Source organism: Molothrus aeneus, chromosome 30, assembly GCF_037042795.1.
Source record: "Molothrus aeneus isolate 106 chromosome 30, BPBGC_Maene_1.0, whole genome shotgun sequence".
In the NCBI taxonomy this organism is placed as follows: domain Eukaryota; kingdom Metazoa; phylum Chordata; class Aves; order Passeriformes; family Icteridae; genus Molothrus; species Molothrus aeneus.
Genome location: NC_089675.1, coordinates 175825 through 190631, shown reverse-complemented (window position 1 = coordinate 190631; position 14807 = coordinate 175825). Strand labels below are relative to the sequence as shown.

The window sequence follows — 14807 nt, the reverse complement described above, 5'->3', positions numbered from 1 at the left end:
TGCGTCCCTGCAGGTCCCTGGCTCCCATCCGCCCCCGTGTCCCCACACGTCCCCCGGCTCCTCCTGCCCCGCGGACCCTCCCTGTCCCCCACCTTGGTGGGGGGATCTCTGTGATGCTGGGGGGGCTCCGAACATCGGTGGATGGTGCTGGGGGGGAGCTCAGCCCCGTTCCGAGCCCTCGGAGCCTCCCCCGGCCCCCCCGGTCCCGCGGGGCCCGTGGGCGGCCGTGGCCGGCGCACCCAGCGCGGGGGCTGCGCTATTTCGGGCCCTCCGACCGCAAGGGAAACATCCGGGGGCCGGAGAGGGCGGGCGGGGCCGGGCCAGGCCGGGCCGGGGGGGACACGGGGGGACACCGCGCCAGGTGAGGGCTTGGGGGCGCGGGGGTCACCCCGGGCCGGTTCCGCTTCCTCCCCCGAGCCCGAGGGGCTGCGGTGCCGCCGCCGTCACTGCGGGGATCGTGGGGACAGCACTGCCGGGACCTCCGCGCTGGGCAGGAGGCGTTCCTGGCCCTGGGAACCGGCGTGGGGACAGGGACACCTCCAGCCCTGCAGCCTCTGTCGTGCTGAGACCCCCCGGACTCATCTCAGGGGGCTGAGACCCCCCAAACTCGTGTCATGGAGGGGCTGAGATTCCCCCAGATTTGGGACAGCGGGGCTGAGCCCCCTCAGATTCGTGTCAGTTCCTGAGCAGGCTGATGGATGGGGTGAATGAGGCAGAGGAGGGACGGAGAGATGAGAAGGAGGGAGGGATGGACGGACGGACGGACGGACGGACGGACGGACGGACGGTGGCTGGCCGGCTGCCCGGGGACAGAGCCCCCCGGGGACGGAGCCCCCCCGCTCCGTGTCCCCCCCGCGCTGGCGAGGTCCCGCCGTCCGGCCGGGTATAAATACCGGGTAATTGCGGGGGCCCGGCGCGGCCGCGGGGCCGTGGGCGGCCGAGCCCGGCGCCGCCCTGTAATCAGCCCCCGCCGCCGCCCCCCCGCGAGCCCGCCGCGCTTTGAAGGGTCCCGGGGCACACGGGGGGGGTCCCCACCGCCCCCGAGCCGGGGAGAGACCCCCGCCCCAACCGACACCCCCGGCCCAGCCCGGCCGCTCGGGCAGCGCCAGGACCCCCAGCGAGCCGGAGCTGGTGGGAGTGAAACCCCCCAAAAATCCATGGGGTGCCCCCCCAGCCCACGCCGGGCTGGCTGAGGAGGAGGAGGAGGAGGAGGAGGAGGAGGAGGAGGGCTGGAGTGGCCGTCCCAGTTTGCTCCCAGTTTGTGGGCAGTGGAAGCCCCAGCGAGGGGGGGCCGGTGGTTGTGGCCCTCGGCGGCGCCGGCGGCTGCGGAGCGGAAAGCCCTGACTCAGGGCTGGGAAAGGGCCCCGCTGGCTCCGGCCGGCCCCGCCGGGGGAAACGGCGAGGGGGAAAGCGAGGAGAACACGGGAACGATGGGGGAGTAAAACAATGAAAAAAAGGGAGGGGAGCGGAGGGGGGTAAGAGAGCAGTTGGAACAATTCCTTCATGCGGGGAAACTGAGGCACAGGGGGGTCCCCAGCCCCATCGGCAGAGCCACGTGTGTCCCTGTCCCCCTGCACATGTCCCCTGTCCCTGTCACTAGCTCTGTTCCTTCAGAACCCAGCTCTGACCCCCATCCCTGGTCCCTCCAGCCCCATCCCCGCTCCATTCCCAGCTCCTGTCCCCATCCCCACACCTCTGACCCCATTCCTGAAGCTCCAGCCCACGTCCCTCTCATCCCCATCAGTTGTCCCCTCCTGCGCCGTCCCCATCTCAGCACCATCCTGGCACCTTCTGGGGTCACGAGCCTCTGGGCGCCCCAGCTGTCCCGTCCTCCTTTGTCCCTTTGTCCCCCTTCCCCTCTCCATCCATCTATTCCTTTTTTCCTTCTCTCCTCTCCATCCCTTTCCCTATTCATCCCCTTCCCCTTCTCAGCCCCTTCCTCCTCCTTTTCCTGCTGTCCATCCCTTTCCCCCCTCTTTCTCCTTTCCCTTCCCCTTTCCCTCCTCTTATTTCCTCTCTCTTCTCCTTTCCTTTTCCCTCCTTTCCCTCTCCCCACTCTTCTCTTTCCTTTTCCCCACACTGGTCCCTGTCCCCTCTCTCCCCTCCTTCCTCCAGCTCTCAGCCTCCTCATCTTCCTCCCTTCCTAACTTTTTCTTTAATTTTTCTTCCATTTCCTTATTTAATTTTCTTTCCTCTTCCCTCCCTTTTAATTTCCTTTTTAGCTTTTAATTTCCCCTTTCCTCTCTTTTCCTTTCTTCATCTCTTTTCTTTCTCTTCTTTTCTCTCTAACTTATTTCCCTCTTCCAATTCCTCGTTCTTTTCCCCCATTCCCTTCTTCCCCCCCCCTTTCTCTTCTCTCCCCTTTTCTCTTTTTTTTCCCCTCTCTCATCTTTTCCTTCCTCCTTTCCTTTTCCTCTTCCCCTTCCCCTGCCCCCTCGCCGCGGTCCCCCGGCCCCCCCGGCTGGGGGCGGTTCGGGGCCGGGCTCCCGCTCCCGGCCCCGGTCCCGGCCCGGCCCAGCCCCGCTGCAGCGGCACAGCGGGGCGGGCGGCGGCCGCGGCGCTCCGTCCCTCCCTGTCCCTCCCTCTCCGTCCGTCCCTCCCTCCGCAGCGAGCCCCGGCATCCCGGGACACCGGCATCCCGGGACAGCGGCACACCGCGACAGCGGCACACCGCGACAGCGCGACAGCGGCGCCCCCGCGGGCAGGACCCACCCCCGGCATCCCGGTAAGGACCCCCGGGACCCTTCGGGATGGGGGACACTGCCCCGGGACCGGGACCCGGGAGAGAGGAACATGGGGTGCGGGATCCCCCCGAGGGACAGGGACACTTTGGGATGGGGGATCCCCCTCGAGGGGCAGGGACACTTTGGGATGGGGATCCCCCTTTGGGATGGGGATCCCTGCTCTGGGACAGGGACCCTTTGGGATGGGGGATCTCCTCGAGGGAGAGGGGCACTTTGGGATGGGGGATCTCCCTTTGGGATAGGAGGGGACAGGGACCCTTTAGGATGGGGGATCCTTGCTCTGGGTTGGAGGATCCCTGCTCTGGGACAGGGACCCCGGGATTTGGGACCCAGGGAGTGGCAGAGTCGCTCCAGGGTGGGGGAGGCCCCTGGGATATGGGAACCCCCCAAGGACAGGGACCTGTGTGGGCCCTGAGCATCCCCCTGTGGTCCCTGTGCCGGGGGACACGCGTGTCCCCTGCCCCAGCAGGGACTGCCCTGCCATCCCCAGAGAAGCAACAGGGACAGGGGATGGTGACGAGTGCCACTGTCACCCTGAGCTGTCCCTCTGGCTGGGGACAGCACCACTGCACAGGAGCCAGGCCCAGGTGTCCTTGGGCTCAGGGGACAGGGGGTGGCACTGACAGGGTGGGGAAACTGAGGCAAGGGCTGTGGGGACACTTGGCGCTAGGGACCGGGGACTGGGGACCAGGAATGGGGTTTGGGGATTGGGACTGGGGACAAGGACTGGGTTTGGGGACCAAGAAACTGCGGAGTTAAGGGACCAGGCACTGGGGGACAAGGGGACAGGGAATGGGGAACTGGAACTGAGCATCAAGAACTGGACACTGGTGGTCAGTGACAAGAGACTGGGAATTTGGGACCCAGAATTTGGGACTGGAGACCCCCAGAGCAGGGGCCGGACCCCTCCCCAGGCCGGGAGGGGACATGGGAGGGGTCAAGATCCCCACGCCAGCCACAAAGGGACTGTCACCCTCGTGCCGTGCTCAGCCCGCAGCTCCCGGGGCTCCTTCCCTGCTCCTTAATTTCCCGGCGCAAGCGGAGCTGATTTATGGGAGTTTGACACTATTTTAAGCGTGCGCCTCCGTTTGCCGCTCGCCCTGGTTTTAATTACCTCGGCTCTCGCGGCAGGGCAGCGTTCCCGGGGCACAGGCCTGGCCCTTGTTATCCTTGGAAAACCGGGAGCGCGCTTGTGGCCACGGCCGGGGCCGGCGTAAAAATAGGCGCAAAAACCACGGAAAAAAAAAAGAAAAAAAAAAGGGGGGGGGGGCGAGGGTGGAACACCCTAAAAAAACTCCCAAACAAACAAAAAAGCTAAAGTGGAAATGCACCAAAGTGGGTGAAGAGATTAATTTAAAATAAAATAATTAAAATAAAGGGAATGGCGGGGGTGATGGGGGTGAGGGCCGGCTCACGACACCCCGGGCCAGCCCGCGCAGCTGAAAGCCATGACGGGTATAAAAGCAGAGGAAGTCACCCGGGGAGGGGGAGGCCACAGCATAATTCGATTAAAAAGCCATAAAGGCAGAAGGAGCCGAGATTGGGGGTGGGGGGAGGCCCTGGCACCAGCACAACCCCACAGCAGCCCCCGCAGAAGCCCCTTTGGGGGGGATGCTGGGCTGGGGGGTGATGGGGTGGCCCCAACTCTATGGGGGGAAACTGAGGCACAGGGGATTGGGAGCATTGGGGGTGGTGGGAACTGTGGGAGTGGGGCGTGCTCTGGGTATCCCAGCGGGACTGACACCCCAATTGGGCTGACACCCCAACTGGGCTGACACCCCAATACAGCTGACACCCCAACTGGGCTGACACCCCAATTGGGCTGACACCCCAATACAGCTGACATCCCAACTGGGCTGACCCCAAGGACGGGTCACCCCGTGGCACACGGTGCCCCTCGGAACCCTCAAGGTCTGTTCCCCTTTTCCACAGGCTGCCAAGTGCCATGGAAGCGAGCCCCCGCTGACATCGCCCCCCACTCCTCGGGGCGCCCCCGCTGACATCGCCCCCCACTCCTCGGGGCGCCGCCGCCGCCACAGCCACAGCCATGGGTGACTCCTACACCGCCGCCTTCCCCAGCGCCCCGGGGCTGCTGTCGCCGTCCGCCAGCCCCCAGGCCTCCCCCGGCCCCTACGGCCCCGACTACGGCCCCTTCGGGCACCCCTTCCCCGCGCCCTCGGGCGCCCAGGAGGTGCTGGGGGCCCCGGTGGTGGTGGCGGCCAAGGGCCACCCCCCGAGCGAGTGCCTGCCCGGCGTGTACCCCTCGCTGGAGATGCCGCACCCCTACGGCTCCTGGTACAAGGGCGGCATCGGTGGGGGGCTGCCGGGGGGCTCCGGGCCCGCCGCCCCGTCCTGGTGGGATGTGCACCCCAACGGGGGCTGGCTGGGGGGGCCGGCGGGCGCCGAGGGGCTGCAGGGCTCGCTGCAGGGCCAGCCCGCCCTCAGCCCCCCTCTGCCCACCTACGGCTCCGATTTCGGCGCTCTGAACCCCCCTCCTTACACCAACGCCCCCGCGGCGCCCCCCGCCCCCAAACCCGCGCCGGGCGAGGCCCCGAAGGGTCCCCGGGGCGGCTCCTTGGGGGGACGCCCGGCGTGCGATTGTCCCAACTGCCAGGAGCTGGAGCGGCTCGGGGGCCCGGCGGGGTCGCGGCGGAAGCCGGTGCACAGCTGCCACATCCCGGGCTGCGGCAAGGTGTACGGCAAAGCCTCGCACCTGAAGGCGCACCTGCGCTGGCACACGGGCGAGCGGCCCTTCGTGTGCAACTGGCTCTTCTGCGGGAAGCGCTTCACCCGCTCCGACGAGCTGGAGCGCCACGTCCGGACCCACACGCGCGAGAAGAAGTTCACCTGCCTGCTGTGCAGCAAGCGCTTCACCCGCAGCGACCACCTCAGCAAGCACCAGAAGACCCACGCCGACCCCGGCCCCCCCAAGCCGCCCCCCGGCGCCGAGCAGCCCCCCGCGTCCCCCCGGCCCGCCTCGCCCGCCAAGGACGGCGGCAGCCCCGAGGCCGGCAGTTTGTTGGAGATTTGAGCCTTTCCGCCTTCATCTTCCTCCTCCTCCTCCTCCTCGCCGCTGGGGATATTTATTACGGGGTGCTGTTCCCCCCAAAGCCCCCTCCTCCTCAGTTCCCCAGCTCCTCGTTAGCCATTCTAATTTATGTCTTAAATTATGGGGGGGCTCTCCGAGCGCTCTGGGGCTCACGGGGGGGTGTCAAGGTGAGACCCACCCCCCTCTGTTTTCCCTTCCACCTCCCCCAGCCCTTCTTGCCCCCAGCCCTCGCCTCGCCCCCCGCACTCAGGGACAGGGTTTGCCCCCTCCCCCGGCCTGGTTCATCAGTGCTCATGTAACGTGTCCCCCCCCCCCCTTTTTTTAGCTGCCTGCCCCTCCTGCCCCCTAGAAAAAAAGCAATAAAAGGATTGAGAGTGGAGCCGGGCCCCCTTTTGCGGCTGAGGCCGGGCGGCTTCATCACAGGGATGTGCTCGGCTGCCCCCTCCCTGCAGGGCTCCAGGGGAAACTGAGGCACGGGGGGACACAGGCCTGCTCAGGGTCGCTGTGTCCCCCTTCTCTGGGGGTGGCAGGAGTGCCACATCCTGTGCCTCTCCCCGTGTCCAGGACCCTGTCCCCGTGTCCCTCCTCATGTCCCCAGCCTCAGGTACAGCCAGGGGACAGCCAGGGGGCCCTGGCAGGATTGTCCCCTGCCAGCCTCACCCTGCCCACGCGTGTCCCCAGCAGCCGTGTCCCCACTCCCAGGGACATGGTGTGCAGGGGAACGCGCGTGTGCACAGCCCCGTGCCTCAGTTTCCCCCCGGCCACATCCCTGGGCCCACGTGGCAGCACCGGGCACGCGGCGGGGCCACGTGTCCCCGAGGACACCCCAATTTTGGGCGCTGTGGGCTGGCGGGGACCACACTGCGCTCCCCCTCCCCCTGCCCTGGGCTCCCGCCAGCCCTTTGATGCACTCAGCCCTGGTTTGGGGCTTTTCCTGAAAAAAAAACCAAAAAGCCACGGAAAAAGGCAACAGGAGGCGGAAACGAGCTCCAGTGCCAGCACGGAGCGGGGGGGCAGCTGCTGGCACCCAGGGTCCCGCGGGGGGACAGGGACAGGGACAGGGGTGGCAGCAGGTCCCGTGCCAGCCCCGGGTGAGTCACGGTGGCCACGGGCTGGCCAGGACCCAGCTGTCCCCAGGGAAAGGGGGACACAGGGTGGGGAAACTGAGGCACGGAGGCGGCAATGGAGCGGCCGGAGCTCAGCGCCACCACCCAGAGCTGTCCCCAGGGTGGCTCCCGGGGGGATTTAGAGTGGCAGCGCTACCTCTCCATGTAGCCCCCCAAGCCTCGACCCAAATTCGCCGATTTCGGGGTTTCCCCCAGAACTCCAGCCCTGCTCGCCGTGGGTGGGCCAGTGCCAAGCAGGGCAGGGAGCCACGTCCCGGAGCCAAACCCCGGCCCGGCGGCCACCGAGGGCTCGACCGCCCGGAGCCTCCCAAACCACAGAGCCCAACCCCATCCAGAGACCCCCCCAACCCCACCGGGGACCCCCCCTCCGCCACCACCGCCTTTTTTCCTGTCTCGCTGCCCCATCAGCCGCATTTGGGGGGGTCCGAGGGACGCCACGAGGCCACGCCAGCCCTGCGGTGGCTCTGATGTCGGCGCCATCCCAAATCGTCGTCTCCTATCGAACCCCGCTCGCTCCGTAACGGGCGAGGAATGTGGGGCCCCCCGCCGCAGCTCCCCCCGCCGCCTTTATTTAATATCCTGAGAAAATTAAAATAACTCTTGCGGCCGCTAAGGAAAACACGGGGATAAACACGAGAAAAGCGGGAGCCCCGGGAGAGGGGCTGGGAGCGAGCCAAGGGGGGCACGCGGCGGGAGCGGCACCCAGGGAACACGGGGAGAACGGACACGGGCGCCCGCGAGAGGGGACACCGGGAGAGGGGGCACCGAGGACACGGCAGCGCAGGACACCGGGATGCCGCGGGAGCCCAAGAGGGGTCCGGGATCAGGGGTGCCCGCGGGACACGGGGTGCGGGACACGGGAAGTGCCCCGGGGGGGGTCCGGGTCCGGGTCCGGGTCCGAGTCCGAGTCCGAGTCCGAGTCCGAGTCCGAGTCCGGGGCCGAGTCCGGGGCCGGGTCCGGGGCCGGGTCCGGGGCCGGGTCCGGGGCCGGGTCCGGGTCCCGGTCCCGCTCCCGCTCCCGGTCCCGGTCCCGCTCCCGGGTCCGGGTCCCGGTCCCAGCGCAGCCCCGCTCGGCCACCACGTGACACGTCGACCGCACACGCCCCTCGCCCCGCCCCCAAGGGAGGCTCCGCCTTTCTTAAAGGGGCAACGACAGTAACAAGTGGCCCCATTTTAATCAATCCTCGTTACAACCGGAGAGCCACTAAGTCACGGGTGGAGCGTGGCTGTGCAGGGGACGCTGATATTCTCTCTCCTCCGCGGAGGAAAATCGTGGAGCGTGACGTTGTCCTTCAGCGAGGACTCCGCGTATTTCCCACGCGAGCCGCGGCCCTTTTAATTCTCCTCCCACACGCGCTCGGAGCCGCGAGGGCGGCGCGCGGCAGCGATTGGCGCGAAGCGGGAGCGGGAAGGGGTGAGAGGAGCCAAGATGGCGGCGCCCGGGGCTGAGGGCGGGGAGCGGGGGGGCACCGGGGATTGTGAGCGGGTGAGGGGCGGGGGGAGGGTCTCTGGCCTGGAGCCGGCGCATCCTGAGGGCAGCGGCGGTTTCAGCTGTCGCCCCCCGGTCCGGGCTCGCCCTCAGGCTCGGCGCCGCCATGTGCTCCCTCGGGCTGTTCCCGCCGCCGCCTCCCCCTGGGGATGTCACCCTGTACGAACTCAACAACGCCCTGGTCTGCGGCCGCCTCAGCGAGCAGCTCCCGCTGGCCTTCCAGAGCCAGGTGAGACCCTCGGCCCAGGTGGGCCCTCCTCGCTCCAGAGCCGTGCCAGCCCCCTCCAGCCTTGGGACTGCCACATTCCTCCCCCTCAGCTGTGGCTGCAGCTCTGTCCCCTCTGCTGGGGTCTCTCCAGGCACCCTCAGGCTGCTCCTTCGCTCCTTGTGGCCCTGCTTTCCTCCCATCGCCGTTTGCCCGCTGCCCTGGGGGGGTCCCTTTGTTCCCGGGGGCTCAGGGGTCTCAGGGAAGCTCTGCTGCAGGTTCCCGACCTGCCCGTGCTGACCCTGCCCAAGGAGCCCCTCAAGGCCCACGGCCGCCTGGAGCCCAGCGCCCGCCCGCCCTTCATCCACCACCGCGAGTCCCTCTGGAAGCGCTGCCTCAGCGCCTGGTGAGTGCCCCGCTGGCCCCAAAGAGCCCAACCTGGCCCCAAAGATCCCAGCCTGGCCCCAGGACGGGCAGGGGCCGGGCAGTGACCCCGCTCTCGCTGCAGGCGTGATGCCGGGCTCTGCGGGCTGCTTCGGGAGCTGGCCAGCGCCGAGGAGGAGGGTGAGTTTGGGCTGCCCAGCGATCTCTGGTCTCACTGTGATGCTTTGGCTGGGCCCTGCTGTCCCTGCCCTGTCCCCCGTGGTGCTGCAGGGACGCTGAGGGTCCCTTTGCCCTTTGCCAGGGCTGCAGTGGCTGCGGACGGGCTCGAGCCACGCGCTGGCCGTGTGCCGCTGGCTGTCCTCGCTGCACGGATCCCTGTTCCCACACCTGTCCGTGAGTCATTCCGGCTGCTCCCTGCTGCTGCCGGAGCCGGGGCAAGGGGAGCAGCCATTTGGGGTGGAGGGTGGTCCCTTCCCTGCTAAACCCCCCCCCAAAATGCTCCTCCTGATGATGCCCAGCTCCAGACACTGCTCCTTCCTCCACGGGTGGAAAATGGACACTGGGAAGGTGTTTGGTGCTCCAAGAGGGGCCCGAATCCCAGTGGGGGAGAGGGAGAAAGGGCTGGGAACTGGGGGTCCCTGCTGCCAGCTCAGTGTTCTCCTGTCCCTGCAGCTGACCAGTGAGGACATGATCGCAGCCTTCTCCCAGGCCGTGGACTGGTGAGTCCTGGGTGTCCCAAAGTCACCGTGCCGGGGTCTGGGACCCCCCCGGGGTGGGAGTACAAGGACAGGATGGCCCCGTTTGGGTGGGCTCAGCCATTAAAGGCAGGTATTGCCCCACTGGCTCTGGCTGCCCTGCTTTGTGTGCCCTGGTTGGAGAGAGACCAAGGTTAAAGGAGATGAGAGCCTGGAAAATTCCTTCCAATTCCAACCCCAGGCTGTGGTCACCAACCCCTCAGCAGAGCCCTGTGAATAATTCCCAGAAACAGGGAATTCCTCAAAGAAAACGGTCCTGTTGGGCAGCAAAAAAGAAGTTTTTATTTCTCTGGGGACTCTGAACAGGGTCTTTGCCAGCCCAGGGGGTGCGGGGGGTCTCACCCTGCCCTGTGCCCCCTCCAGGGCCGGCTGCACCGTCAGGGCCTTTGCCTGGCACCCCCACACCAACAAATTCGCTGTGGCTCTTCTGGACGATTCCATCCGTGTCTACAACTCCAACAGGTGGGGCTTTGGGATCTGGGCAGCCTGGGGTGGGCACTGCCCTGGGCCCGCTGCCCGTGGCCTCCTCGCCCACCTGGGCACACCTGGGTTCAGCCCTCCCTGTTCCTTCCCTGCTCTCCTTGAGCCTCAAGAGCTTTGCCTTTCCTTTCCCTCTACCTCTGGGGACATCTCGGGGGTCACCCAGGCCTGGGGGTGGCGACAGAGCGGGGGGACACGGGCTGAGTGTCCTCTGTCCCCCAGGTCTCCCTGCTCCCCCAGGGAATGCCAGTCCCTGCTCAGGAGAAGACTCTGCCAGCTGCTCCTGCAGCCCCCCCAGGTGTCCCCAAGCTGGGCCCTGTCCGCACTGGGGACACCTCGGCTCAGTCACACCAGGTGTGCCCTGGCTCACCTGGCTGGGACCCCCTGTCCCCTCCCCGGCAGGGCACAGCCCCTCCCCACCCTGCTGTCCCCCCTCACTGCACTCGGGGCTGGCGGGGGACACTGGCTGCACCGGGGCTCTGTGCCCCACAGCGGTGCCACTGTCCCCTCCCCACAGTGCCACCGTGCCCTCGCTGAAGCACCGCCTGCAGAGGAACGTGGCTGCCATGGCCTGGAAGCCGCTCTGTGCCTCCATCCTGGCCGTGGCCTGCCAGAGCTGTGTCCTTGTGTGGCACCTGGACCCCACCTCCCTCTCCACCAGGTGACAGCTCCCACCTTCCCTTCCCGGCCATTGTCACCCCGTTGGGGCTGGCTTTGGGGCAGCGCCACCATCCTGCCAGCAAATCCCGAATCCCGGTGGCTCCTCCCTCGTCCTGTGCAGGCCATCATCAGGCTGTGCCCAGGTGCTGTCCTGCCCCGGGCACAGCCCTGTCACCAGCCTGGCCTGGGCGCCCAGCGGGGAGCGGCTGCTGTCGGCGTCACCCGTGGACACGGCCATGCTGGTGAGGACCCTCTGGGGACACCCAGGGACACCCCTGGGACACCCCTGGGACACTCGGGCAGTGCTGCCCCAGAGGCAGCTCTGGGATGTCACCTGGACCTGAAATGTTCCCTCTGTGTCCCCTAATCCTGGTGTCACCGTTGTCCCCTGTGTCCCCTCCAGGTGTGGGACGTGTCCACCGAGACCTGTGTCCAGCTGCAGTGGTTTGGGGGTGGCGGTGTCACCTACTTGGCCTGGTCCCCCGATGGCAGCAAGGTGCTGGCAGCCACCCCCTCGGCCGTGTTCCGGTGAGCTCCTCATCCCCATCCTCATCCTCGCTCCAGAAAATCTGAATCCCAAACATCCCCCCTGCTCCTGCTCCTGCTCCTGTTCCTGCTGTGGGGGCAGAGTGGGGAATGGCTGGGGGACGGGGTTGGACACTGTGGATTCCCAGAGCAGCAGGATTGGGGCGGATTCCCGGGAATTCTGCTCCCTAAAGCCTCCTGCATCTCCTGCAGGGTGTGGGAGGCCCAGATGTGGACCTGTGAGCGCTGGCCCACCATCAGGGGACGCTGCCAGGTAGGGTGGGATATTCCCCTCCCAGGGAATCATTTAGGCTGGAAAAGCCTTCTGGGACCACCCAGGCCAAGCCCTGGCACTGCCAAGGCCACCACTGACCCCTGTCCCCAAGTGCCACATCCACAGGGCTTTTAAATCCCTCCAGGAATGGGGACTCCACCCCTGCCTTGGGCAGCCAGCCGAAGAAATTGTGGAAATTTTCCCTGATTGTGTGGAAATCTTCCCAGTATCCAACCTGAACCTCTCCTGAGGTTTTGTCCCCTTGTCCCTTGGCTGTCCCCTCCCATCAGGGACTTGGGGAGTGAAAAGTTCCTCCTGAGCCTCCTCTTCTCCAGTCTGAGGCACTCCAGACAGGGTGGCACTGTCCCACAGACGGGTGACAGGGTGGCAGAACGACACTGTCCCCCAGACAGGGTGCTGGAGCCCCGACGGCAGCCGGCTGCTCTTCACCGTGCTGGGCGAGTCCGTCATCTACTCCTTGTCCTTCTCCGAGTACCGGGGTGAGTTTGTCCCACCTGGAGCTTCCCAGGGGCTGGGAGAGGGTTCCCAAACGACCCCACAGCTTTGGAGTGAGGAACTGGGACACACAGGGGATGCATTGGGGTCTCCAAGCACAGGATCTCTGGAATTCAGGTTTTTCCATCCCTCACGTTGCTCCTCAGTCACAGTTGTGGGGTCTTGAGGGGATTTCAGGGAGACTTCAGAGGCTCCAGAGCCAGCTAGGGGGTCCTGGTTGGGGGTCCTGGTGTTTGCTGTCCCTTGTCCTCCATCCCTGCCCCTCCTGGGACACCAGCCCAGCTGCTCTGAGAAAGAAATAAATGCGTGATCACCTGGGGAATGCAGTGGGATTGACGAGGTGTGGGTTTGTCCCTTGCAGGGGAGATGCAGGGGCAGGTGGGAGGCTCCAAGACGGCCTCGATCGTGGCAGACCTGTCCGAGACCACCTTTGAGACCCTCTACGGGGAGGAGAGGTGGGTCCGGCTGAGGGCACAGGGGGGTCCCTGCTCCTCCCGGCAGCCACCCCTCGCTGCTGGGCACGGGGGGGTCTCTGCCCCCAATTTTGGGAGTTGTGCTGTTGCAGGATCGGAGGGGAGGTTCATTCCATGGCGTGGGACCCCACCGGGGAGAGGCTGGCTGTGATCATCAGAGGTCAGTGCTGCCCCGTTCCCTGCTTGGCCTGGGAGTGCTGCTGCTGCCCCGGGAGAAGGGACAGGGGGACAAGGGAGAGCCCTGGTGCTGCTGTCCCCCACAGGACACCCCGAGTGCACGGGCAGCCAGCCGGCCATGGCCGTGTTCCGCACCCGCAACAGCCCCGTCTTCGAGCTCCTGCCCTGGTCAGCGGGGGCTTGGGGGGTTTGGGTTTGCTGGGATGGGTTTGGGTGGGTTTGGGTTCTTTGCAAGGGGGTTTGGGTTCTTTGCAAGGGGGTTTGGGTTTGTTAGAGCAGCTGTCGGGTGGGTTTGGGTTCATTGGGATGGGTTTGGGTTCATTGCAAGGGGGTTTGGGTTTGTTAGAGCAGGTTTCGGGTGGGTTTGGGTTCATTGCAAGGGGGTTTGGGTTTGTTAGAGGGTTTGGGTTTGTTAGAGCAGGTTTCGGGTGGGTTTGGGTTCATTGCAAGGGGGTTTGGGTTGGTTAGAGGGTTTGGGTTTGTTAGAGCAGGTTTTGGGTGGGTTTGGGTTCATTGGGTTCCCCACCTCACCCCCTTGGCTTTGGGTTGTCCTTTCCCTGTGCATCCCCTTAGACCCCAGACACCCCCAGTTCCCTGGAATGTGCTGTTTCCCCCTCAGGCCCCAAACACCCTCTGGAATTCAGAATGTGCTGATTCCCAGCCCATAACCCTGCCCGTTCCCCCACCCCACAGCGGCTTCGTGCGGGGCGAGCGCGGAGCCCAGCCCCAGCTCATCTCCTTCCACCCATGCTTCCCTCAGGGCGCCCTCCTGACCGTGGTAAGTCCCTCCCGGGGCACTCCCAGTCCCAGGGGACACTGGTGGCACTGGGAAGGGGGCTGGGATCAGGGTGAGGCGTGGGGGGCTCCGGGGAGCGGAGGTTTAACCAGGCCAAGGGTTGGGTGCTGTGTGTTGGGGACAGAGGGGCTGGACCTTCCCTGATCCCTGGGAAGGGACCTGGAGGGACTTAGGGGCAGTGCTGGACATGATCCAGGTGTCCCCAGGTGGCCAAAGAGTCTGGTGTCAGGTCACGGGCTGGGCTCCATCCCAAGGGGTTTTCCCCATTTCTGTGCTGTTTGGACACTGACCCCTGCCCCACGCTGTCCCCTGCAGTGCTGGTCCTCGGGGAGGATCTCCCACATCCCCTTCTTCTTCATCAGCGCCCTGGAGCCCCGTGGCAGCCCCCGCCGCAGCCCCGCGCCCGTGCTGGGCAGCGTCCGGGAGCAGCCGCTCTTCTCCGAGCTCTGAGAGGCTCCCAGGGGCTCCACAGGCACCCCAGAGCCTCCTCAGGGCCTCCTCGGGCACCCCAGGCTCCTGCTCAGCCTCCTCTCCCTGCAGGAGCCCCCCAGACCTGCTCAGGGTCTGGCATTGCTGGATCCTGCCCCAATTAAAGGTGGATTTTCTCTCCCTCTTGTCTTCTTTCATTACCCCCATGGGACTGGAAGACTTTTGGGGGTGAATTTGGGAGGTCCTCAGGGTCTGGAAGGGTTCTGGGGGCTCCAGAGTTGATTTTGGGGTCAGGAACAGCTTGGAGTGAACTCACAGAAGCTGTTGGTGTGATCCCACTGCAGCCCATGGGCCAGGGCTGCTCTTTTGGGATCAAAGAGCCCCGTTTTGGGGGCAGGTGATGGCTGAAGGGGTTTGGGGTGGGTTTTGGCCACACACACAACCCCCAGCTTTGTCTTGAGGGTGAGCAAAGTGAATCAAACCCCCCAAAATGAACCAAACCCGCTGTGGGTCCCCAAATCCCAGCCTTGGGAGCCCCAGGGGAGCCCCCCGGCCCTGCAGGGTGGGGGCAGCAGCTGGGCCTCCCCCCGAGGGGATTAACGCTGCTGCTGCTGTGGGTGGCACAGGGAAATCCCGGGATTACAGACCCTTAATCCCAGGATTACACTGCCCTGGCAGGGAGGACTGGGACAGCACAAGGCCCCTGCTCCCCCCACCCCAACAG

The 14807-nt window shown here is 66.0% G+C and overlaps 2 protein-coding genes across 3 annotated transcripts; both read left to right on the top strand.

Annotated features, from left to right (window-relative positions):
- Positions 1 to 4791: 4791 nt before the first annotated feature.
- SP7 (Sp7 transcription factor) lies at positions 4792 to 6031 on the top strand. The gene has a single exon (XM_066567740.1). It carries the CDS (start codon positions 4792 to 4794, stop codon positions 5773 to 5775), a length of 984 nt encoding a protein of 327 aa, XP_066423837.1. The 3' UTR covers positions 5776 to 6031.
- A 2174-nt stretch (positions 6032 to 8205) lies between these two features.
- On the top strand, positions 8206 to 14263 carry AAAS (aladin WD repeat nucleoporin). Of its 2 annotated transcripts, XM_066567755.1 has the most exons (17): positions 8206 to 8334; positions 8503 to 8638; positions 8893 to 9020; positions 9123 to 9178; positions 9300 to 9391; positions 9671 to 9717; positions 10117 to 10215; positions 10751 to 10894; positions 11015 to 11135; positions 11297 to 11421; positions 11632 to 11692; positions 12102 to 12192; positions 12570 to 12663; positions 12774 to 12841; positions 12945 to 13026; positions 13552 to 13636; positions 13970 to 14263. In XM_066567755.1, the coding sequence occupies exons 2-17, from the start codon at positions 8516 to 8518 to the stop codon at positions 14102 to 14104; spliced, it is 1551 nt and encodes a 516-aa protein (XP_066423852.1). In that variant the 5' UTR covers positions 8206 to 8334; positions 8503 to 8515; the 3' UTR covers positions 14105 to 14263. The 2 variants fall into 2 exon arrangements, with proteins under 2 accessions (XP_066423852.1, XP_066423853.1); XM_066567756.1 differs by lacking the exons at positions 8206 to 8334; positions 13970 to 14263 and having other exon boundaries at positions 8419 to 8638; positions 13478 to 13589.
- The last annotated feature ends 544 nt before the right edge of the window (positions 14264 to 14807 follow it).